Raw genomic sequence first — 25,241 nt, 5'->3', positions numbered from 1 at the left:
TAACCCTACTTCATAGGATAAGCCAACTGATTTCTTTTATCCAGGAAAGAAACTAATGGTACTGCTATTGATGATCAAATTACAGTGAGCATATTACTGAGTGAACATATGGAGTAACACTTATTGATGAGTAAACATATTACTGTATTAAGAGTGCTGATCAAAATTTCACTCCCATATTGATGACTTCAAAAAAGCAGCTGATAACTTAATTCCAAGTCATTTAAAAATATGAATACATTACAGTGTGTGCAGTGTGTGCACTGTTGATTGGCAAATTTATTGCAGGTTCATTGTGTAAAACTCATAACCAAGGATAGCTTCTACAATATGCTGTCCACTCCTCTGAATTTCAAACATCATTGACTGGCTATCTTCCATTTTGATGAGAGATGGTATTTAGTGATTTAGGTTGTTGGTGGCTGAGCAGTTACTGTTCTGATTACAGCGCCATACTTGATTATTAGAAATTTTAATACTGTATTATGAAATGAAAGTGACACTTATGTTGTGCTACCCTTTTTGTATAAAAATGTTTTTATTATGATTTTAGTTGACTTAATTGTCTGTGTGAGTTCATGTCAGAAATAAAGTTGATTATGTAACATTTATCATTATCATTACAGAGTTTATAAGAAACCTAAATTGATGTTTGTTCCGACACGGCATACAAACCTTCGGTCCTTTTACAATAGGAAGGTACTAGCGGCAGCTGGATAGGTCGTAAGCTTTCGAACAAGGGGTTCGGTAGTTAACTGCTTGTCCGACAGGCGCGCGCGCGCGACTGGGAGGTAAACAAATCACTTTTGCTTTCGGCCTCGCAGTGGATGGACGTGTTGTTCGACGCTCTCTGCCCGCTTCTCGTCGTTTGCTTTCTGAGTATTTGGTTGTAATTGTGTGTGAAAGAGTTATTGTAAGTACAATTATTCTCTTTTTTTCATATTAATTGCTGCCTTCAATTATTGGTATGATGGAATCTCCTCGCCTCGCTACCCCACGGAGACTTTGCCCGGGTATCGAAGGGCGTAAATGCGGGAAGTTCAGATCCTTCCCGGAGATTGACCCTCATATTTTATGTGCTCGGTGTCGGGGGCGCGAATGCACCCGAGCCGAGCCCTGTGATGTGTGTATTGATTGGTCGGAGGCGCAGTGGACTTTGTATGAGGGCAGGAAGAAGCGAAGGCCTGCAAAGGAGTCGTCGGAAAGCTCTCCCGCGACTCCTTTGGTGACGGACACTTCGTCTTCTTTCCTGCCGCCCGCTCAACTTCCACGTATCGCGCCTTCCCCTTCGGGGGGGGTGTCTAGGTCCTTCTCCTCTCCTGACGTGTCGAGTGTGGAGGAGGGCGCTAGATACCCTGACGTAGAGTTGTACTCTGGGTCCTCTATCCGTTCGTCTTCGCGCGAACGGGTAGAGGATCCTTCTAATCACCCGACTTTTGCCTCCCCAGGTGCGGTTGCCGCGAAGGATGACCTCGGACAGGTGTGGGCATCGTTGGGGCTGCAGGGCGTGCCGAGTGTCCAGGGGCTGCTCTATCATCTCGCTGGCTCCGTGGCGGTCACCCATGCAACGGTCACGACCACCACCACGACCCTTACAACCCCTGGCTATGCTTCACCTCCTCACCTGGTGTACACCCAGCACGCGGTCTCTGTAACACCCACTACATCGGTGCAGGGGCCAGTCGCCGTAACTCGGGGGAGTGTGATGCCGCCTCCTGGGTTTGCCGTGCTGCCGCGACCGGACTTCATGTGCCCGAAGAGCTCGCCCCTGGACCTCCCACCGGTACCTAGGATGTCTGTGCCGCTGGTTCGACCACCTGTACCTCCCACACAGTCTGCCGTACCTGCCGTGACCACCGCTGCTGTACCTGTACCTGCTCCTGCTGTCTCGTCTGCCGTTCCTGTGATGCTCGCACCTGCTGATGTTGTTCCCGTTCCTGGCGCCGCTGCTCCCGATGCTGGTCTGTTCGGACAGGTACGTCCGGGCCCTGTTGCTTCGGCAACAGCAGCCCCGGCTCCGTCCTGGATGACAGATCTGACGTCGGTCCTGAGGAGGTTGACGAAGAAAGAAGAAGAAGAGGAGGAAGGTGTCGTCGTCGTCTTCATCGTCTTCTTCGTCGCGTCGTCGTCGTCTGCCGCCTCTTCCCCACCTTCTTTTCTAAGGCTCCCCCGCCGAAAGAAAGGAAGAAGGTCGCCTCCCCCCCCCTAAGAAGTCTCCTTCGGGAACTTCTAAGGGCCCGTCTCGCTCTGGTGAGACGGGGGGTTCTTCCGCTGGTCGCCCTGTTCCTTCGGGAGCAGGACCCGTCTCTTCTCCCACAAGGAAGAAGACTACGGGGACCAGAGGGGTGCCAGGCTAACACCGGCACTTCCTCACCTGCTGTCAGTGGTTCGGCCACAGCAGCAGGGTCCGGCTCGGCCACTCGTTCGCGAGAGGTACCGAGTAACGGTCGCCTACCAGCGACCGTGCAGCCAGGAACCAGACCTCTGAGTCCGCTCAGCGTCAGGTTCACGGCACGGAGCGGAAGACTGGTGACAGCCGCTCACGCGACTCTCACCAGGCCAGCTCTCGCTCTCGCGGCGAGCAGCTGGCTACCCGGGCGGACGTGACGGTCCATGACCGGCCACGGGCTGAGGCTGGGAAGAGGTCCCCCCGTTCGCCGGCACCAGCCACGGCTGGTACCAGCGAACTGACGCACCGTGAGGATACGCACCGATCTCACCGTGACAGTGGAGCTCGCCGGTCGCCTGACCGTCGCTCTCACAGAGAGCGATCGGGTACGGCGACCCAGCACCAGCTCCTCTGACACACGAGACCCCGGGGCCGCTGTTCTCGGTCCAGCCGTTCTCCACAGCGAGACGGCTCGACTAGGTCTGCAGCTCGATCGCCACCGCGGGTTGGCGATCGCCTGCAGTCCTCCAAGCCCGCTGGTTCTACCAGCGAGCGAGGAGAGAGCGTCAGGTCTTCCTCTCCCATACCTTCAACCTCTCGGGTTACACCGGGAGGGGCGAGGTATTGAGGAGTGATCGTGAGGGGTGCGCCCCTCAGGATCCCGCCACCGCGTCGTACGCACCAGGCTCGGTTCTCGGACCAGCCAGGTCGTACGCACAGGTGGTTGGAGGAGACCGAGAGGGGCTGTCGCTGCTCCTCTCCTTGAGGGAGGAGGGTCTCGGGAGGTGCTCCTGTTCGAGGGACTGGACGGTCCAACTCCACAGGATGCAGTCACTCCTGAGATCCAGAGGAACTTTGCCGAGGTTATTGCGCTGATTCGTCAGCACAACGACCTCGGGGAAGGATCGCCGCTCCCACCATCCGAGCCCACGTCCCGGCTCGAGTCGTTCTGGGGCCCGAAGAGGGAACCCAGACCGACGGTGGGTTTGCCGCGGTCGGAGCTTGCGGACTCAGTGCTGGACCAGGTTGAATCGCTTGTCTCCGGACAAGACGGTTCTCTCAAGTCTGGCAGGTCGAGCAAGCTGCTTCCACCTCCTCTGCTACGACAGCGGCGGTTTTTTACGTGCCATCTGAAGACCCGATGCCGCCCAAAACAGGTGAACCCGGAGTTAGCCAGGCTGACTCCGGGTGTGTCTCTGCAGCAGCTCCTGTCCGAGAACCTGTGGTTCTCGCAGCAAGAGGCACTCGGCCTGGAATCTACCGCCATGGCAGCTTTCCAGGCCGTATCCTGGCTAGATCTGTGGTCCCTCACAGTATCTAAGGTCGCAGCCAACTCCGGGGGAATTTCTCCCGAAGATGACTCGGCTTTCAGGAGAATTTGCCAGTCTGGGGGAAGAGCCATCTCCTTCCTTGCCCACCAGACGGTGAACCTGTGGGCCCCAACCTGGTTCATCCGACGAAGGGACGCTGTCCTTACTCGGGTTTCCGGGCGGGCGGCCGGGCGTGAAGCGGCGTTGGGACTTCGAAACGGACCTCTACGGAGTTCCACGTTCTCTCTTCCCAGGAGAGATGGTGGACGCTGCGGTGGACAGACGGCGCACTGACGAACAAGTGACCGTCTGGTTCACCAGGCAGTCTCGAAGGCTTCTGGGCAGCCTCGAACTGCGGCCAAGTCTAAGAGCTCGGCTAGCGCTTCCTCGGCGGCTAAGACGGTTGCTGCGTCGAAGCCCCGGGGAATGACTCTGTCTTCTTCAACTTCTGGCAAGGGGAAGCCGTAACCAGCCCTCCTCCCAGCCCTCCTCATCCCGTGGAGGCTCTGGGAAGAAGTCGAAGAAAGGGGGGAAACGCTAGGGACGGCGTTCCCCCTCACCTGCTGCCGGAAGTGGGGGGGTGCCTGGCCAGCCATTGGGCAACTTGGCAGCGCTACGGCGCCGAGACCTGGATTGTAGATGTCCTTCGGGAGGGATATCTATTACCCTTCGAATCTCGGCCACCCCTCACCTCCAACCCGGTCCAACAGCAGTCGTACGTTCCAGGGTCATCGAAGGACGTAGCACTGAGACAGGAGATAAAGACCATGCTGAGCAAGAGAGCTGTAGAGATCGTCACGGATCAGTCACCGGGCTTTTACAGTCGACTCTTCCTGGTGGAAAAGTCTACGGGAGGCTGGCGCCCGGTGATAGATCTCTCTCCCCTGAACCGGTTTTGTTCGCCCAGACCCGGTTTCACGATGGAGACGGCACGCTCAGTGCTCGACTCCATCAGGGAGAACGATTTCATGCTTTCAGTGGACTTGAAGGATGCGTATTTCCAAATACCCATTCATCAGTCCTCCAGAAAGTACCTCCGCTTCATCCTCGACGGGACGGTGTACCAGTTCAGGCACTGTGCTTCGGTCTCTCAACCGCCCCACAGGTGTTCACGCGAGTGTTCACTCTGGTGTCTGCGTTGGGCCCATTCGCACGGGATACGTCTGATGAGGTATCTCGACGACTGGTTAGTCCTGGCGAGCTCCCGCTCGCAGTTGCTACAGGACAGGGATCGACTGCTCGAGTTCTGTCGCGATCTGGGGATCGTGGTGAACTTCGAGAAGTCCGATCTCGAGCCCAAGCAGGAGGATGAAGAAGTTACCTGGGATGCTGATCGACACGGTAGCAGGGCGAGTCTTCCCCGCAGACTCGCGGATCAGCAGATTCAGGGAGGCAGCCAACCCCCCAGCCTTGTTCTCGGCTAGTTAGGAACAGGTAGCTCAGCGATGGCAAGTCGTGATCGACACCTGTCGTCGCTCGAGAAGTTTAGTCCCTCACGGGCGTCTTCACCCACCTGCGGTCTCTTCAGTGGAGACTAAAGGAGAGTTGGTCGCAGCGACGGATCCCCAAGCTTTCCAGTGTCACTGACACAGGAGGTGAGGCAGGACCTAGCCTGGTGGCTGGACGACAGGAACCTCTTAAGAGGAGTGCCTCTGCGCACTCCCCCCCCGGACATGCAGCTGTTCTCAGACGCATCGACCGAGGGATGGCGCGCACACCTGGAGGAGTTGCTGACTTCAGGATGTGGGACGAGAACGACAAGCACCTTCACATCAATGTACTGGAACTCAAGGCAGCGTTTCTCGCTCTCCAAGAGTTTCAGGACCGCTTGATGGGACACTCAGTGGTGTTGATGTGCGACAACACCACGGTGGTGGCTTACGTCAACAAACAGGGGGGCCTAGTGTCTCTCCCTCCCGTTTACCAGTTGACTCGGCAGGTGCACGAGTGGGCTCAGGCACACTCAATAGAGCTGTCGGCACGCTACATTCCAGGGAAGAGGAATGTAGTAGCAGACACGCTCAGCCGTCGGGATCAGGTGATAGGGACCGAATGGTCTCTACACCAGGACGTGGCGGAAAGGCTCTTCGACCTGTGGGGGGCGACCAGTCGTGGATCTGTTTCGCCACCCGGCACAACAGGAAGCTCCAGGTGTTCTTCTCGCCGTGCCGGACCCATGGCAGCTGCAGAGGACGCTCTTCAACACCCGTGGGACAACCTCTTCGCCTATGCCTTTCCCCCGTTCCAGACCTGATTCGCAAGGGTGATCAGTCGTGGCACTGGTCACCCCGAATCTCAGGATGATCCTGGTGGCTCCCAAATGGCCACAGGCCATTTGGTATCCGGACCTGCTGGCTCTTCTCGCAGGAGAACCAGAGAGATTCCCCCTTGGCACACCTTCTCGCCCAGCCACACGTCGAGCGGTACACCGAGCAGTCCAGTCCCTACGTCTTCACGGCTGGCTGTTATCCACCATCTCTTGCGAACGAGAGGCTTTTCTCGTAGCGCAGCAACAGAGATGGCTGGAAACGTCCGTCAGTCCTCTGCAGCTGTGGTACCAGGGGAAGTGGGCCGTCTTCTGTGGTTGGTGTCGTAGACGGGGTCTATCTCCTCTCAGAGCCACTCTTCAGCAGGTAGCGGATTTCCTCGTTTTTCTTCGCCGAGAGAAGCTCCTCTCAGTCCCCACAGTCAAAGGATACAGAGCCGCCTTGGCGCTCGTCCTGAAACTGAGGGGGTTGGACATCTCGAACTCGTTCGAGATCTCCTTGCTTATGAGGAGCTTCGAAAGGTCTTGCCCACCCAGGGAACTCAGGCCCCCTGCGTGGGATGTGACTCTCGTCCTTAGGAGTTTGACTCGAACGCCGTTCGAGCCACTCCCGGGAGTCGTCAGACAGGGATCTGACCCTCAAGACCCTCTTCTTGCTGGCCCTGGCATCGGCGAAGAGAGTAGGGGAACTTCATGGTCTTTCCTATGATGTACGACACTCCAGGGGATGGGGATCCGTGACGCTCGATTTCATCCCGAACTTCGTTGCGAAGACTCAGAAACCGTCGGTCCCTGACGACAGGTTCGAGTCATTCACGATTCCCCCCTCCCTAATGGACTTCACCGATAATGATGCGGATGAGATGCTGCTTTGTCCTGTGAGGGCGCTACGGCGCTATCTGAAGAGAACTCGGCACCTCAGGCCTGATTGTCGACGCCTCTTCGTTAGCACCGGGGTCACCAAGAAGAATATCCGAAGAACACTCTTTCTTTCTGGCTGCGTGAGGTCATCAGGAGGGCGTATGAGGCTGATGGTAGTGACGACATCCGTACGTCCCGTCCGAGAGCTCACGAAGTCAGAAGTATTGGCCCGTCGTTGGCGTTCCGTAAGAACTTCTCCGTGGCGCAGGTCCTGAAGGCAGGGGTCTGGTCTAACCAGACTAATTCCTTTACGTCCTTCTACCTTCGGGATATTGCCCACAGGTCCTTGGATACATTTTCCTTGGGTTGGGACCCGTGGTGGCTGCTCAACAAGTTGTGTAGCTAACCAGACCCTCGCAGGCTGAACAGCATCGAGTCCTGGTGTGACTGTGTGGATGGATGTGTGAGTGAGTGAGTGACTGGCTCTCTCTTCCATCTTTTCCTTCCCCTCTACCTGTGGGCAGAGGGCCATGGTCGTCACTACGCTGGATGAGGACGAGATGCAGGTGAGCTATATGACAGAGCCCCATCCTATCCCTTTCACTAGGGATAGGAGCAGAATATCCACCACTTCCTTCTACAAGGGGGGGAAGTGGATGCCTACAAGAGTCAAACCCATGACTTTATATTTGCTCCTGTACAGGAACAAGTTCTTACATTGCTGGTACGAAGGAGATACGCATGCCTCTCTCTTAGTACTCGGTCCCAGAGGTCTGACCATTGATCCTGCGGTGCACACCCGATCAATCGGACAGAGGCTTGGATCCCTCCCTCGCTCTTACGACCAGGGAGGCTTCCAAGGTTGGGCGAACACCAGTCTGTTCACAAAAGACTCAGATTCCTCCCACCAAGAAGTGAGTCTTCCTATTGTAAAAGGACCGAAGGTTTGTATGCCGTGTCGGAACAAATGACAATTTGTCTAAAATTGCATTTTTCCTAACTATACAAACCTGAGGTCCTTTTACACATAGCCCCACCTCATGCCACCCCTCACTCTGCAGTTTTTGCTTGGGCCAAAAGCAAAAGTGATTTGTTTACCTCCCAGTCGCGCGCGCGCGCCTGTCGGACAAGCAGTTAACTACCGAACCCCTTGTTCGAAAGCTTACGACCTATCCAGCTGCCGCTAGTACCTTCCTATTGTAAAAGGACCTCAGGTTTGTATAGTTAGGAAAAATGCAATTTTAGACAAATTGTCATATTACTCAGATACCCCAACTTCTTAGTGTTTTTAGCTGTGATGCATTTTGTTGATATTTTCAGCTCAGTGGTCTGCTTAAAATGTTAATAATAATAATTTTGTTGATAACACTTATTTAATCTTGTGAAGTACTGTTGAATTTAGATTAAAATTTACGTGGAATTACTGTAAGATGTGGTATATATTGTGAATGTTCTTTCTCGTTCCTTGTTGTGATATGAGGCGTCATATTTCTTTTTAACAAGAAAATATGTTATTGTGTCATGTGCATAATAAGCCAACTTTGATAGCTTGTAAATCCCCAAAATACCCCCATAAAGGGGAGGTTCCCGATGCGTTTTAACTACGGTGTTACTGTTGCTATTCCAGAAGTGATGTTAAAGCAGAAACAAAATGGACCTCCTTACCAAAGCTGCCCAGTCTGTGTTTAATGCTGATAATGATGAAGGTTTGTGATGTGCAAGGTTTTCTTCTAACAGATTGTCCACAGCATATTGAGCTTTGTGTTTACAAGGGTCACACAACTCACCTTTTTTTTCATGTTTAGCCTAATGAATTTTGGTGTTTATACCACTGTGTGTGGTGAATGTTCTGTCTTGGCTGAGTTTAGTTGCCTATTACTGGGTTTGACCAAATGACCGATGTTTGCGGGCGTTGGTCTGTGCTGTAGCCTCATGTCTGTGACCTTTCATAGCTTTGTGTTAAGAGTTTCCTTTGCTTGAGTTACATTGATGTTCACTGTCAAAATTTAATGTAAAATTCTTATTTGTTAGTATTATATTCAGTCATGTAATACATAATGTTTTAGATTCCATTTCTTTTCTTTGTATGCTAATTGTAAATAGGAATAACAAATTTTTTTTTTTGTTCATGAAACTTACCTGTCAGATATATATATAGCTGTATTCTCTGAAGTCCGACAGAATTTCTAAAACTTTCGACACACGTAGTGGGAGTTAGGGTGGTTAGTACCCATTCCCGCCGCTGGGAGGCGGGTATCAGGAACCATTCCCATTTTCTATCAGATTTCTTCTGTCGCCGGTGTCGTAAACATCTGTTTACACACCTCCGCCTCAGGATTTTGGAAAACTTTTCATATTGCTTGAGTATCCTCTTGACTTTTTGGTTTTTTTTGATTGGATCGATAGCTTGGCATACGTGATTTGGACTGTTTTTTTTATTTTGGCTTAGATTTTTCCCTTAAATATGTCTGGATGTAGTCCGGCTAGCGCCAGGGTGTGTTCGAAAGTGGAATGCAAGGTTAGGCTTCCTAAAGCCTTGGTTGATCCTCACACTTTGTGTAAAGGGTGTAGGGGGCAAGAGTGTAGATTTGATTTGCGCTGTAAGGAGTGTGAAAGCTTAGATGATTTGCAATGGAAGACGTATGAATCCAACGTTAAGAAGTTAGAACGTGATAGGATTAGGAGGTCTCCTCCAGGAGTAAGTCGGTAGCAGACAGGGGTATTTAATGTATCCCCATTCTAACCTCCTTAAGATTTTGTGTCTCCTAACCCTGTAGTGTTGCCTTCGGGCCCCAAGTGGTGTCTGGGGGGGCGGAGGGTAATGCCCTTTCGCTTATTCTAGATTCATTGAAGAAACGCTTGAATCTAAAGTGCTTGCCTGAAAACAGGCAAAATAAGTGCAGTGATAGTGCCCCTAGTGAAGTGGGAGGGGGCGTCAGATCGGCCTATAGCGCCTCTAGGCTGGGACCTCTGCCGGACTCCCAGGACTCAGGGAGAGGGCATGTCGAAGGCCGAAGGAGGGTTACGGGGAACCCCCACCGATCTGGCGTCCCTTCAGCAGTTCCTGTGGACGCTTCCCAGGCTGCTAAGGAGCGTGCTCGAGCACGTATCCTGAAGGATTGTTTCTCGTCTTCCGACGCGTCCTCCCCGCGCAAGGGGTGGGAATCTCGTTCGGATTCGCGACCTTTGAAGAGGACTCTTCAAGAGCTGGACGCTTCACGTCATGCTTTGTCTGAGTGGCATTCTTCTCCGGAAAGCGTAGCTTTTCCGCCCCAGAAGAAGTCTAGGACGTCATCCGACGATGACGCCCTCGAGCGCCCCAGTCGCTCTAGAGCCAAGGCTGTTCCTGGGAGAAGGAAGAAGGCGTCCCCTCGCCCCTCTCCTTCTCGCAAGCGCAGCTCGTCTCCGCATAAGGAGACATCTCAGACGGAGATCATCATTGCGATGCAGCGGCAACTGGACGCTTTACTGAAGCAGAAGGAGACGGTTCCTCGTCGAAGGAAAGACGATAGACTGCCTATCAAGAGAACTAAGCAGTCTTCTCCAATGGCTCCTTTTTCGTCCCCGTCTTCTGATTTTTATACATGCGACTTACCAGGCAGATATATACTTAGCTATAGACTCCGTCGTCCCGACAGAATTCAAAACTCGCGGCACACGCTACCGGTAGGTCAGGTGATCTACCATTCCCGCCGCTGGGTGGCGGAATCCCAACCATTCCCGTTTTCTGAGCCAGATTTTCTCTGTCGCTGAAGCCGGCAACAACTGTTGTTTGGTCTCTCCTGATTGGAATTCTTGCTCAGTTTTGCCGAGAATTGGTTGGACATTTGGTGAAGTACTCTTGTTTATTCTCGGGATTGGCATACGCTTATTTTGGACTGGATTAGGATTTGGATTTGGTTTTTTCTATTAAAATGGCTGAAGTTAAAGTAACTCCTAAGTTTAGGGTTTGTGCAAGGGAAGAATGCAGAACTAGGTTGTTTAAAGCAGAGGTAGATCCTCATACGCTTTGTAGTAAATGTAGAGGTTCTGAATGTGCGGTTGATAGAACTTGTACTGAATGTGAAGGGCTTTCGGAGCAAGGATGGAAGGATTTAGCTTCTTATATTAAGAAAAGAGAGAAGGATAGAGCTAGAAAAGCGTCAGCTAGAAGCTTGAGTAGATCTTGTTCTTTTGAGCCTGAATCAGAAATTAACAAACCAGATGATGTTTCTCCCATAACCTCAGCCCCTTCTCCCTGTGTTGAATCTAAGGGTTCATTTTCAGAAATGGGGAAAAATGAGATCCTCGATCAGGGAGCTTCAGGAGCAGCTTAAAGCCATGGAAACACAAGGTAAGAGTGTCAGTGAATACAGTGACCCCAGTGCAGTGGAGGGGGCGTCTGATCGGCTCCGCATTGCTCCCTAGGCCTAGACCGCTTCAACTCCCAGGACCAGGGGTAGGAGGAATGTCAAAAGCCGCAGGGAGGATGTGGAGCATCCCCAACGATCAGGCGTCCCTTCGGCAGACCCTGAAGTAACGACCCAGGCTGCCTTGGATAGCCGTAGAAAAGGCATCCTGGAAGAGTGTTTTTCTGCGTCGGACCCTCCTCCTCGTCCAGGCGTGGATGGTAGCTCTGCTTCGAAGTCTCGTCCTCTGAAGAGATCGTGGGTAGCGCCGAAAGGAGAACGCTTTTGATATTCAAGCCCAGAGCGATTTCCAGAGGATTTTCCTTCGACTAGTAAGAGGCGAGAAGACCGTCTCCAGCGCCTCAAGATCCGACAAAGCTTTTCCTGCTTAATCTACAGGAGCAAATATCCTCCTTGGTAGGCGCTCTACATAAGGATTCGTCTCGAAGGAAAGACTCCTCCCTTCCAGTGAAGAGATCAAAATTGTCTTCTCCTGGTAGGAGAGAAGTTTTCTCCCACTAGCAGGGCGGCTCGTCTCCGAGAGACTCTCCTCGTTCTCCCTTTAAAACGATCCTCTCCTATCTATAGGAAGAAAGTTCCCGGCGGTAGCCGCTCGCAGAGCAAGCGGTCAGCTACGTCTCTTAGGAGAAGTCAGGAGTCGGACTCCTCTTCTGAGGATCAGGATAGGCGTCAAGAGCCTAAGAAGCAGAGCTTGTGAGAAACATAGAGTTGACAGAGCTAGTAGGCGCCAAGAATATTACAGGCGTATAGAGCCTTACAGACGCCAGGAGTCTTGTGAGAGGCGTCAAGAGCCTACAAGGAGTCACGACAAGCGCCAGGAGTCAAGCAGGCGCCAGGAATCAAGCAGGCTTCAGGAGTCGAGCAGGCGTCAGGAGTCGGGTAGGCGCCAGGAGTCTAGCAGACGCCAGGAGTCGGGCAGGCGTCAGGAGTCGAGTAGGCGCCAGGCGCCTTGTACGAGCTTAGGTCAGAGTAAGACCCCTTCGCACTTTATGAGTTCTTCGGAGAGTAGAAGCCCTTCACCTGGTAGGAACAGGTGCCTGAGAGAAGATCTCGTGCGTTTAAGAACTCGATTGCGCCTTGTTAGTAGCAAGGATTTGTCACTCGGACGACGGTTCAGTTCTAATTCAAAGGTTGACAGAAGTCCCTCGACAACTAAGACCGCTCTTTCCCCGAAAGGATCCCCGCAGCCGGAGACTTAGAAGAAGTCTCGGATGAAGAATTACTGTGGATGTAGTAGTCTCTGATTATAAGAGATTGTCCTTGTTGTTGTTGCAGGAATTCGGAGATAAGCTTCAACCAGCGGATCCGCCCTCTCCAGGATCTTTGCTATCCAGCACGAAGTCTCCAAAGGCATCCTCATTTGTAAAAATGCGTCCATGCCCTTAGTATGAAAAAAGCGTTCAAAGGATTTGGAGAATGGCTTAACAATAAAAGAGAGGCGGGCAAGACTGTTTTTTTTCATGCCCTCCTTCAAAGTTGACGGGTAAACCTGGAAGATGGTACGATACCCAGGAACCTATGGGCTTAGGACTGCCTTCATCGGCAGACGCAGATTACGCTTCTTAGTGGATTCTTCAAGGAGGCGCGCTTTACATCATCAGCAAAAAGCTGACTTGGGGGTGAATGTGAACGGGACCAAAAACTACTAAAGGGACTATTTAGGACGCTCGAGTATTTTAATTTTATGGACTGGGCTTTGGGAGCCCTTGCGAAGAGAGCACAGATCCCGAATTTGTCACGATGGAAGAATTATCGAGTGTGTTATCGTGTCTGGACAGAGCGGTGATGGACGGTTCGGTGGAAGTGGCTGCTCTTTTTGGATCGGGAGTTTTGAAAAGAGAGCAGTGTATGGGTCTTTCTTGTCCAAGTCAGTATCTCCTCTACAAAGGTCGGCCTTGCTATATTCGCGCTTTTCGAAACCACCTTTTTCCCACAAGACACGGTGAGGGATGTAGCAAAATCATTAGCTGGAAAGCCACACAGGATTACTGACACAGTCAGCAAAAGAGGTTCAAGCCTGCGGTTCCTTTTCAAAAGAAGGATAAAACACCTCTTCAGCAGCCCTTTCGAGGAGCCTCTTCCTCCTCAAGAACCCCTTTTTAGAGGTAGAAGACCGGATACCAGAGGAAGACCTTCCAGGAGACCTGCAGGGAAGGCAAAATGAAGAAGAAGTCCTCCAGATAGCGGTAGGCGCTCCAGACTGTCGAAATTTGCCAGAGTCTGGGCGAAGAGAGGGGTGGGGCGGACATGCTGACCCTCTCGATCCTCGAGAGAGGATACCTCATCCCCTTCAGGGAATATCCTCCCTTAACAAGAACTCCAAGGGAGTTAACAGCGAGATACAACGATCCTGTCAAGAGTTCAAGCTCTCCTGCAAGCAGTAGAACTTATGTTGCAGAAAAAGGGCAATAGAACCGGTTCAAGATCTCCATTCACCAGGTTTCTACAACCGTCTATTCCTGGTACCAAAAGCCTCGGCGGGTGGAGGCCGGTCTGGACGTAAGTGCGTTGAACGTCTTTGTGATCAAGAAGAAGTTCTCGATGGAGACCTCTTCCTCTGTACTTTCTGCTCTTCGTCCAGGGGACTGGATGGTATCCCTGGACCTTCAAGATGCATTATTTTCCATGTGCCAATTCATCCGGCATCAAGGAAATACCTAAGGTTCATGTCACAGGGAAGAGTGTTTCAATTTCGAGCGCTTTGCTTCGGACTTTCGACGGCCCCGCAAGTCTTCACGGGTATCCTAAGGAATGTGGCTCATTGGTTACATTTAGAGGGGATCAGAATCTCGACGTATTTGGACGACCTGGCTAAATACGAGCAAGTCCGACAAGCAACAGTGTCTGGAGGACCTTTCGATAACAATTAAAGATGACGCAGTCATTGGGACTCCTAGTCAACCTCGAGAAGTCCCAGCTGGATCCCCAGCAGAACATAGTTTATCTGGGGATTCGGATGGATTCTCGGGTTTTCTAGCGTCTCCGTCAACAGAGAGAATAGAACGCTGCCTTACAAAGGTGTCCGGGATTTCTAGGGAAACGAACATTGTTCCGCGAGGGAGTGGATGAGTTTGCTGGGAACCATTTCCTCGTTGGAGCAGTTCGTTCCCTAGGGAGACTGCACCTAAGACCCCTTCAGTATTATCTGAAGGAGAACTGGGATCAAAGTTCCCAGGACCTCGAAGAGTCATTCAGGATAACGGACAAGGTCAAACAAGATCTTCGGTGGTGGTTAGACCCGAAGAAACTCGGTCAAGGAATATCATTGCACATAAAGAGAGCCCTCTCCGAGCGTTGTTTGCAGACGCATCGGACGTAGGGTGGGGAGCAACGTTGGATTCGCAAGAAGTGTCGGGAAACCTGGGAAAGGAGCTCAGGTGTCCTGGCACATAAACAAAAAGGAACTGAAAGCCATTCACTAGCTCTCTTGCACTTTCAAGAACAGATATTAGGATCGATCATTCAGGTCAATTCAGACAACAACGACAGCCCTAGCATATATCAGGAAGCAAGGGGGAACTCATTCATTCTTCCTTTAGAGACAGCGAGGGAGTTGTTGCTTTGGGCGCAAGAGAAGCAGATCTCTCTTCTAACGAGAATTTATTCAGGGAGAGAGAATGTTCGAGCGGATCTGCTAAGCAGAACGAGACCAAGTACTCCCCACCGAATGGACTCTCCACCCTCAAGTGTGCGATCAGTTATGGGGGTTATGGGGAAGGCCGAACGTAGACTTGTTCGCAACCAACTGGAACAAGAGGGTTGGAGATTATTGCTCCCCCATCGCGGACCAAGAGCAATAGCGATAGACGGGCTCCTCATGGACTGGAAGGGAATAGACGGGTACGCTTTTCCCCCCTTCAAACTGGTAGGGAAGTAATAAGAAAGTTTGCCTCCTCAGAGGGAACAGATTAACTTTGATCGCTCCCTTTAGGCCAGCCCTAGATTGGGTGACAGAGTTGCTGGAGTGGATAGTGGATCTTCCCAGATCGCTCCCTCTAAGGAGCGATCTTCTCAAACAACCCCACTTCGACAGGTATCACAAAAACCTCCCCGCTCTAAGTCTGACTGCCTTCAGACTATCGAAGGACTCGTTAGAGCGAGGGGGTTTTCTCGCGAAGTTTCAAAAGCAATCGCAAGAGCCAGGAGACCATCCACATTACGAGTGTACCAGTCGAAGTGGGAAGTGTTTAGAAGATGGTGCAGGACGCATTGAGCTATCCTCTTCCAGTACCTCTCTATAACCGACATTGCAAATTTTCTTCTTTACCTTAGAAGCAAAGTGTGACCTAGCTGTATCTACGATCAAGGGGTATAGAAGTATGCTGGCCTCGGTGTTTAGGCATAGGGGTCTGGAGTGTCAGACAATAAGGATCTACATGACCTTAATTATGTCTTTCGAGACCTCAAAAAGTCAGAATAATAAAAATCCCAGTTGGAACTTGGATATAGTGCTGCATTATCTGATGTCTGAAAGATTCGTACCTTCCAATAATTCTTCTTTTAGAGATTTGACAAGGAAGTCTCTATTCCTGTTCGCCTTAGCCACGGCAAAAAGGGTGAGTGAACTTCAAGCGTTAGAGGGCAGAGTGGGGTTTAAGAAGGAGGCTGCAATTTGCTCTTTTAAGCCTCTCTTCTTAGCCAAGAACGAAAACCCATCAAAACCGGTGGCCTAGAAAGCTTCGAAGTGAAGGCACTCTTCTCTTACGGGGGAAGAAAAGGAAAAGACCCTTTGTCCAGTAAGAGCGATAAAATTTTATCTATCAAAGAAAGTCTCTTTTGGGAGGTACGCAGGAAAGTCTTTGGTGTTCGGTCAAGGATCCTACAAGACCAATATCAAAAAACGCCCTTACGTTTTTCATTAAAGACATATTAAGGAAGCTCATCTTAAATGTGGTGAAGAACAATTTAAACTCCTCAGGGTAAAAGCACACGAAGTGAGGGCCATAGCAACCTCAATGGCTTTTCATAAACGTGGTCCCTTCAGAATCTAATTGGAATCCACGTATTGGAAGTGTAACTCAGTGTTCGCCTCTCACTATCTAAAGGATGTGAGAGTTACTTATGAGAAGTGCTTTTCACTGGGAGCATATGTGTCCGCGGATTTAGTGCTGGGAGGAGGAGCTGAGGTTAATCCTAATTAGTTAGGTTAAGTAATTTTAACATTATGGTGTTTGGTTTTTATGGTTGACTGAAAGAGGTATAGGAAGAACCCTTTTCAGTTCTTAGATTTAACATGGTTAGAAGACGGTCAGGTGGTCGGGATTAACTTTTGGTCTCCTCGTTGTGCATTATGTAAAGCCTAAAGCTCTGTCATGTAAGAGGGCTAGCCCCCATTGATAAGATACAGGTCAGGCTCTGCCATGTAAGCGGGTAAGCCCCATTGGTACGATCCATGCAGGTTCTGTCGCGTAAGCGGGCTAGCCCCCATTGACATGATCCAGAAGGGCTGTTCGGTCATAGGTAGTTTACCTCGCTGAAGCTCTTGAGGCAGGCAGACTAAATGACAGTAATCATGAAGTCTTCAGCCCAAACAGGTAAGAACCAAGGATTGATATCCTACAACAATTGTTGTTTCCCGTTATTAGAATTTTGTTTATATATATAGCTGTCTCTTGCCCTCCACCAAGGGTGTCAATCAGCTAAGTATATATCTGCCTGGTAAGTCGCATGTATAAAAATGATATTGTTAAGATACAATAAAGTTTTATACATACTTACCTGGCAGATATATACGATTAAGGGCCCACCCAGCCTCCCCTCAGGAGACAGGTGTAAGAGAAAATCTGGCTCAGAAAACGGGAATGGTTGGGATTCTGCCACCCAGCGGCGGGAATGGTAGATCACCTGACCTACCGGTAGCGTGTGCCGCGAGTTTTGAATTCTGTCGGGACGACGGAGTCTATAGCTAAGTATATATCTGCCAGGTAAGTATGTATAAAACTTTATTGTATCTTAACAATATCATTTTTCGCCCTCTAGACGTCGTTTTGCTCCCCAGGGTTCGTCTAGAGGTGACGTTAGACGCCAGGTTAGAGAGAGTTCTCTGCATGCTCCTCTCTCTTCCCGTAGAAGAGGACGCTCGGCGTTCCGACTTCGACGCTTCTGCTGACGACGATTTGGTAACTGTCGAACGGACTTCTTTGCGTTCTGCCCCTCTTCGACATGACAGTGTTGACGCTCAACGTTACGTTAGTCGGGCAGTGGATCAAGTTTCTTCGCTGGACGTTCGTAAGGACGCTTCGCGGGACGGTAGAAGTCTCTCTTTGATGGACGCTCCGTTGGACGCTTCGCTGGACCCGCGTCGTTTTGGGACGCTGATTTTGGACCGATCGAGAGAACGCTAAACGTTTGGACCGCTAAGATGGGAACGGCTCGGTAGACGTTCCTAGTCAAGACCTCTGTGGACGCGAATTTGGAAGTTCGCTGTCACTCGGATGTGGTTCCCGAGACTTTGGCACGTTCGCCTCTAAAGGTGATTCCTGATCCTGTTACTGTTAAGGATCCGTTACCCTCGTCTTCTCTTCATCGTTCAGATAGGAGACTTGGAGCTAAAGGACTTCTGCCTCTTCCTTCGGACTTGCACTCGGGTAGGGAAGAAGGAGAACTTAGCGGTTCTTCGGAGGATGTTGATGATGAACAACCTGCTACGTCTGCCTCGTCAGATTATCAAGTTTTGGCACGACTACTCCTCAGTTTGTTCATGAAACTTACCTGACAGATATATATATAGCTGTATTTTTCTGAAGTCCGACAGAATTGTTTAAAAAATTCGCGGGCACCACGCAGTGGCCGGGCGCGGCCATGGTGGTAGTATAACCCATTCCCGCCGTGGGAGGCGGATATCAGGAACTATTCCCATTTTCTATTCATATTTTTTCTGTCGCCGGTCGGTAAACAACTGTTTACAGACCTCCGCCTAGGATTTTGAAAACTTCATTAGCCGCTTAAGTATCCTAATTATTCTTTCGATTATCTTGGATTTGTGGCTAGGCATACGCTATCGTAAATTTTTTTTTTCATTGCATTTGATGTCTGAAGCTAGTTAGCCTAGTTTTCAGACTTTGTTGTCTGCATGGTAAGGTGAGGCTACCGGAACTTTCGGTAGACACTCACTTAGTAGATATGACGTTTACATGTTTTCTTTGCATAAGTTCAATGTAATTAGTGTAATGTGTGACTGATTACGGAAGAAGCAGGTTTCATGTACGCATTTTAGAGCGTGTTAGAATCAGGACTTTTCCTCCACAGTAAACAGAAGTTAGAAATAATGAACCTTCTAACCTCCTGTAGTTTTTATTTTGCCTAACCCTGTGGTATGGCTTACGGGCCTAGAAGAAGTGTCTGCTAGAGGATTACATCAAGTAATCTTAGACTAAAGTGCTCGCTCTCCAATCAGTGTTTGTGAAGTGTAGTGCCCCTTGTGTTGTGGAAGGGGGCGTCCGATCGGGCCCCATAATGCTCTAGGCCTGGACCTCTGTCGGACTCCAGGACTCAGGGAGAGGGCATGTTCGGAAAGCCGCAAAGAGGGTTACGGGGGCTCCCCACCGATCTGGCGTCCCTTCGGCAGAACCTGTTGACGCTTCCCAGGCTGCTAAAGATCGTGCACGTGGCACGAATCTTGAAGGATTGCTTCTCGTCCTCCGAGGCGTCCTCCCCGCGCAAGGGTTGAGCTCTCGGAAGGACTCGCGCCCTCTAAGAAGCTTTAGAGAGAGGAGGCTTCACGTCCTCTCTCTCGTTAGGAGGGAACGTCAGATCGGCCCCATAACGCCTCTAGGCCTAGACCTCTGTCGGACTCCCAGGAAACCAGGGAGAGGGCATGTCAAAAGCCGAAGGAGGGTTACGGGTTTTTCATGCTGATCTGGCTTCCTTTCGGCAGGTCCTGATGTCGCTTCCCAGGCTGCCGAAGATCGAGCACGTGCACGAATCTTGAAGGATTGCTTCTCGTCCTCCGAGGCGTCCTCCCCACACGGGGGTTGGAGTTCTCGGAAGGACTCGTGCCCCCTAAAGAAGCTTTAGAGAAGAGGACGCTTCACGTCCTCTCTCTCGTCACGAGAGGATGAAAGAGTAAAGAGACCACATTTTCCCCTTTTAGAAGAATGCACTGGCTCTTTTCCTAAGGGACATTTAAGGAGGAGGCCCGCTCATGTATACATCATTTATACATTATTAAGGAGGCTCATTCATCTTGCCAGAAGAGTGATTTGAGCCTCCTGTGAGTGAACGCTCATGTATACATCATTTATACATTATTAAGGAGGCTCATTCATCTTGCCAGAAGAGTGATGAGCCTCCTGCGAGTGAACGCTCATGAAGTTAGAGCTGTTTCAACCTCGCTAGCATTCCAAAAGAATTTGGTAATCAAGGACATTCTTGATTCACCTTTTGGAGGAGCAACTCAGTATTCGTCTCCTCTACCCTCATGGCGCTCCGTATACGTTATGTAACGTTCGCTTGACTTCGAAAAAGCAAGCTGATAAGTTTGACGGCCGGCAAGCTGCTTTGCACAGTCAAACAACTTATGTCTCTGGTTCTGCATAAAGAAGGGCAATTTAGACGTGAGGAAGCTTTTGGAGGTGCTCGACGTCCTGTAAGTAGCGACATTCTCCAGGACGCTCGGCAAGCACCTTGCGGAAGACGAAAGCCATACGTCTTCCTTTAGTGTTCACTCTTCAGGAGCAGCGTGCGGCTCTCCATGGAGACTCGCATGAGGACGTCCCTTAAACCAAAAATATTTCAACGTCATACGCAAAACGCTTGGTTCGTCATAACATTGAGATGTTGGCAAGGTCGCTCGCCAGGACGCCTCTTGGCGGGCCTTGCATGCATCAAGGCGCTCAACGAGTTCCTCTCTGGAACGTCGTTCAGAAGACTTGGTGTTCTCTGCTCAGACACGCTCGTAGCTAAGCAGGACGTTTTTTGAGGACGCTCAGCAGGACGCTAAGCAGGACGCTTTTGAGGACGCTCGGCAGGACGCTTTTGAGGACGCTCAGCAGGACGCTTTTGAGGACGCTCAGCAGGACGCTTTTGTGGACATTCGCCAGGACGCTTCGGTGGAAGCTCGGCAGGACGCTTTGCGAGAGAAAAGACTTGTTGAAGGCGTCTTATTTGCTGTTGAGGACATTTCTTTACAGAAAATTTTTAAAAAAAAAGTAAAAAGGATTCGGAGTTAGCGGGGAAGACATACCCAAATTTTTTCTTCGATCCCTCTTTCCTCTTCATCGATTTCTTTGAGAATCGGGAAGATTATATACTCGGATTCCTGGGTGACTTTCGGTCATGTTAAAGGGTTTTCCCCTATTAGCAAAGTGCTAATAGTTTTGTCAAGTCAGGACGTTTTCCCCATTGTCATTTAAGTGGGGGACCCTCATAAATGGGGTAGTTCTCATTGTCATAGAATTTTACCGTTTTTATCGTTTAGCGGATAAAACTCATTAACAAATTTCTTGGAAGAGCTTCTCATTCATTTTCAGAGGCTCATCCGGGGAGTTAAGAAAAAGACTTGTAGACTAGATCCAGGAAGTCTTATGTCCATATCATAAGATCATTGAGCGGTCCTTTTCGATCCTCGGTTCTCTTGATGATCTCTATTCGAATATTACTCCCTTTTCTTGGCAAAGAGTCAAGGAGTTCTTTTAAAAAGTCTCATTCATTAGAACGTGGACAGTCGGTTTCCCTTTCTTTCTCTCTTCCTCGTCGAGGAAAGATGTAGTAGAGAATTTGATGTTCAAATTACTACAATACTTATGTAGTTTATCTTTGCGTCATTTTGCTAACGCATGGGTCAAGTCATTTACGCATATCGTATTTACCTCTGCGGATAGAAGCCGAAAGAACTGTTGTTCTAATGTATTTATTTGACACTCCCTTCAACCTTCCAAGAGTTTTCGGAGTAAGAACAACTCTTCAGGTATTGTTACGACAACACCAACTCAGCTTCTGTATTTAGCGAATTCTGTTTCGTTTAAATACGCCTGCTTGAGAGTTTCCTTTTGCTCGATAATATCATACCTATTCCTTCGTAAAGGGAGTAGCTGGCAACTCAGGCAGTTAGTATTCTGTTCACCATTGAAGCTTTCCTTCGAGGAAGACTTCTCCTTCACTCTCTTTGATAGAGATCGAGGTGGTCGATCTCCAATCCTTATTTTGTTTTCTTGAAGGAAAGAATTTAGATGGAGATTCCGTTGTCAGAATCCTATAAATATACTACTTATATTAACCTCGCGACATGATTCTACTAAGCAGTTGAATTGTCCGAGGGGTAGGCGCATATCCTAGTTTTTCTACGGATTGCGACTTAGACGAGAAGTATTCTAATTGAACTGCAACTCGGGGTTGCCTGCAACCTCCCAGGAGTTTGTTTCAATTTTATATACTTATGGTTTTGTCACGACAACACCATTTCAACTTTTATATTTACCGAAATTCGTTTCGCCTAAATATAATTGCTCGAGCATATCTTTTATGCTCGGTGGTTCTAGCCGAACGCATTCCTTTGTGGAATATGGAATACCTGGCAACTCAGGATGACGAGTCAGCGGGAGCTCAGGCTCTGCTACTGCGTATTGAACTGCCTGTGCCTGATAGCCGCTCAGTATCAGCTGGGCCTCCGAGATGCACGGTTGTTTATGTCTCTCTCTCTCTCCCCTGCTTTGATTGACTACCGAACCGTATCTCTGCCCAACAATCTTGGACTTAGGTCTCTGATTAAAGGGGATTCTCGCAATTATGAAGGACCATCTACTGCTGTGACGATAGATTCCATCGCCTTCGATATTGCGAGAATTTTCAACAGAGATATCTCTTAGACTTATTTCATTTTACTGTTTACCGCACGGTAACAGCAAGTCTGTACAAGTTCCTCTCCCGCTGCATCGCACTGATAATGCGAATGATTTTGCAGACATCTGAGTTTGTCTTTAAAATATCTCATATTCGTAGGTGTACAATTGTTCATTGTTCATCCCGAATTAACAGATAATGTCAATAAAGACATCGCCTACTCTCCGACCTGACAGCTCTACTTCCAAATGTTCAGCCATGAGAAGCAGTCCTTCAGGCGGCTTCCCCTGTGTTTTCATTACTGAAGAACGCCCCGCTTTCATTGCAACTACGACTTCTCACCGGACAGCAATGAAATAGCGGTTAGCGTTTTCAGTCATTTGTAAGCACAGGTTCAGAATCTGAGAATCCTTCTCTCGATTCGTCTGTGAAGACGTAGGTTGCATTCAATATCTACCTTCGTCTTCAACGGTACATAGCGATAAGATCTTCAAGAGATGGCAGTCTCTTGGCCAAGGCAAAGCAGTGCTGCCTATTTTCAGTGTTCAATCGGAGGAGGCCGTTTCTGGAGTAAGTGAAGGGAAATGACTATTCCTCCAACTCGACCTCTGTGAATTTCCTTATGGTTCTATCTTTCCGTCTGAAGTATGAGATAAGCTAGAAGTCCTAACTATTGTAGAATATGCAAATATGTTGTTGACGGCCTCTAGGCTCAGAGATTCGGTTCTGCCAAACAACACAGCTTCACGATCTTTGAGGTCTGTGGAGATCTTGAAATTCTCTGGATCAAAGGTTCCGGCATGGAACTTAGACGTAGTCTGAGTTTCTGATGCCAAAAGCATTTCGAACCTATCCTTTCTGCGAACTTAATACACGTGACCAGAAAGGCTAATATTCTAACCGCTCTAGCCACGGCAAAGAGGGGTTAGTGAGGTTTTAGCCATCTTCAGAGGTTTTGGCTTTAAAGGACATAATGCGGTCTGTCCTCTAAGCCTTCCGTTCTTGATAAGAACGAAAACCTGTCTAACCCTTGACCCGAAGGCTTGGAGACCAAGGGTATGGCACAAATTATTGGGCAAGGGCATTAGAGTCCTGTGCCCTGTAGGGTCTCTCAAGTTTTATCTTGATAAAACTATGAGAAAGTCAAGGTCAACGGACAATCTGCGGTGCTCCGTAAAAAGACAGACTGGTTCATGTCCAAGAACACCCTGGCATTATAGCCAAGGAGTTCTTTTAAGAGGTCTCATTCATTATGTTGGCATAAAGATTTGAGATTTTTTCTTAATATGAATGCTCAAGAAGTGAGGGCGGCGGCCTCGGAAGCATTTCACAGAACATGACACTCAGTAACATCCTGAGTGCCACGCTTTAGCGAAGCAACTCTGTGTTCGCTTCACACTCCCGACAATCTGCGGTGTTCCGTAAAAGACCAGACTGGTTCATGTCCAAGAAAACCCTGGCATTATAGCCAAGGAGTTCTTTTAATGAGGGTACTCAATTCATTATGTTTGCATAAAAGATTTGATGATTGATTTTTCTATAATGAATGCTCAAGAGGTGAGGGCGCGGCCTCGGAAAGCCATGTTTCAACAGAGCATGACAACTCACGAGAACATTCCTGAGTGCCACGGCTATTTAGCGAAGCAAACTCTGTGTTCGCTTCACACTCACCGACGGGATGTGAAGACGACATTTGGAGCTCTGTTTGAAGTCGCTAGGACCATACATTTCCGTAGAATATATTATTGGGGGCAGGAAGCAACACGAATCCTATCCTATAGAAAAGGGATAGGTGTGCTTTTAACTTTGAAGGGTTGGTCGCTTGAGGCGCGTTCCTTTTCTTTAGCCTAGAAGTTATGGAACTAACTTTGATAGGTTAGGTCAGGTGGTGGTTTTAGCTTCGGTGCCCTCAGAAGTATGGTCATATGGTCTAGTCACATTGTGGTCACGCCCCCGTTGACAGATCATCTAGAGCGCACCAGCATTACAGGTCTCTACCTTGCTGGCAACTCTAGTAACGCAGAAGTAGACTTTGGTGACAGTAATCACGAAGTCGGCTATGCTAACAGGTGAGGAACCAAGATGTATATCATCTACTTAATTTAGTTTCCCAAAAAATCCTATTCTGTCTCTTCCCACCATCCGAAGGTGGGATTCAGCTATATATATATCTGTCAGGTAAGTTTCATGAACAAAATGTTATTGTTATAATACAATTAAGTTTGTTCATACTTACCTGGCAGATATATATAATTAAAGTGCCCACCCACCTCCCCTCAGGAGACAGTGGCACTGATAAAATATGAATAGAAAATGGGAATAGTTCCTGATATCCGCCTCCCACGGCGGGAATGGGTACTAACCCTACCACCTGGTCCGGCACCCACTGGCGTGTGCCGCGAATTTTAAAATTCTGTCGGACTTCAGAAAATACAGCTATATATATATCTGCCAGGTAAGTATGAACAAACTTAATTGTATTATAACAATAACATTTTTCGTCGTCGAAGACAAGCAAGTCTCCAGGTTTCGTGAAGATGAAGACGTCGTTATCTACGAGAAGAGCTTTCCGGAAGGTTAACGCCTGGATGGAGTCTAGGAAAGCAAAAGGAAGAACTACTTTCGCCCTGCCTCCGTCTAGACTTAGCGGTAAGGCAGGGATGTGGTATGAGAACAGGCGAGGAATTAGGATTGAAGGTTCCTACGTCTGCTCAAGGTGATTTCGCCAGCGGTGGATGCCTCCAACAAGGAGGGCCCTTTTAGTTCGGCTAAAGTTTCTTGGACGACTTCCCGAACTGGACCATCTTTTGAAGGGACTATTTAGGTCCTTAGAAGTATTCAACTTTTTAGACTGGTGTCATGGAGCCTTAGACAACCAATCTCGTAAGCCAGACTCGACCAGCTTGGGGGAGCTGTCCAGTGTATTGTCATGCATGGACAAGGCCGTCAGGGATGGCTCAGAGGAGTTAGCCTCTCATTTTTCAGCAGGGGTTCTTAAGAAAAGGTCGCTTTATTGCAACTTCGCGGCTAAGTCTGTCTCTCCCGCACAGAGGACAGAACTTTTGTATGCTCCCTTCTCGAGTCATCTCTTCCCCCAAGCTATGGTGAAGGATCTGGCAGTTAGTCTGCAGGAGAAAGCCACACAAGACCTGTTGGCTCAGTCTTCGAGACGTCCGGCTGGCCCTTCAACGTCGTCAGGAACGCAACAGTTTAGAAAGCAGAAGCCC

The 25,241-nt window shown here is 49.4% G+C and overlaps 1 protein-coding gene across 5 annotated transcripts in view; it reads left to right on the top strand.

Moving 5' to 3' along the window:
* The window catches only part of LOC135214321 (uncharacterized), a 49,334-nt gene that overhangs the window by 2,035 nt on the left and 22,058 nt on the right, over nucleotides 1-25,241 (top strand). For all 5 annotated transcript variants that reach the window (XM_064248510.1, XM_064248508.1, XM_064248507.1 and 2 more), the window contains exon 2: nucleotides 8,454-8,532. In XM_064248510.1, the coding sequence (XP_064104580.1) occupies nucleotides 8,478-8,532 (55 nt within the window). In that variant the 5' untranslated portion in view covers nucleotides 8,454-8,477. The remainder of the gene's footprint in view (nucleotides 1-8,453; nucleotides 8,533-25,241) is intronic.

The sequence above is a fragment of the Macrobrachium nipponense genome, chromosome 45 (genome assembly GCF_015104395.2).
Source record: "Macrobrachium nipponense isolate FS-2020 chromosome 45, ASM1510439v2, whole genome shotgun sequence".
NCBI classification, from domain to species: domain Eukaryota; kingdom Metazoa; phylum Arthropoda; class Malacostraca; order Decapoda; family Palaemonidae; genus Macrobrachium; species Macrobrachium nipponense.
Note: the sequence above shows the minus strand (reverse complement) of the source record. Positions and strands in the feature narration are given on the sequence as shown.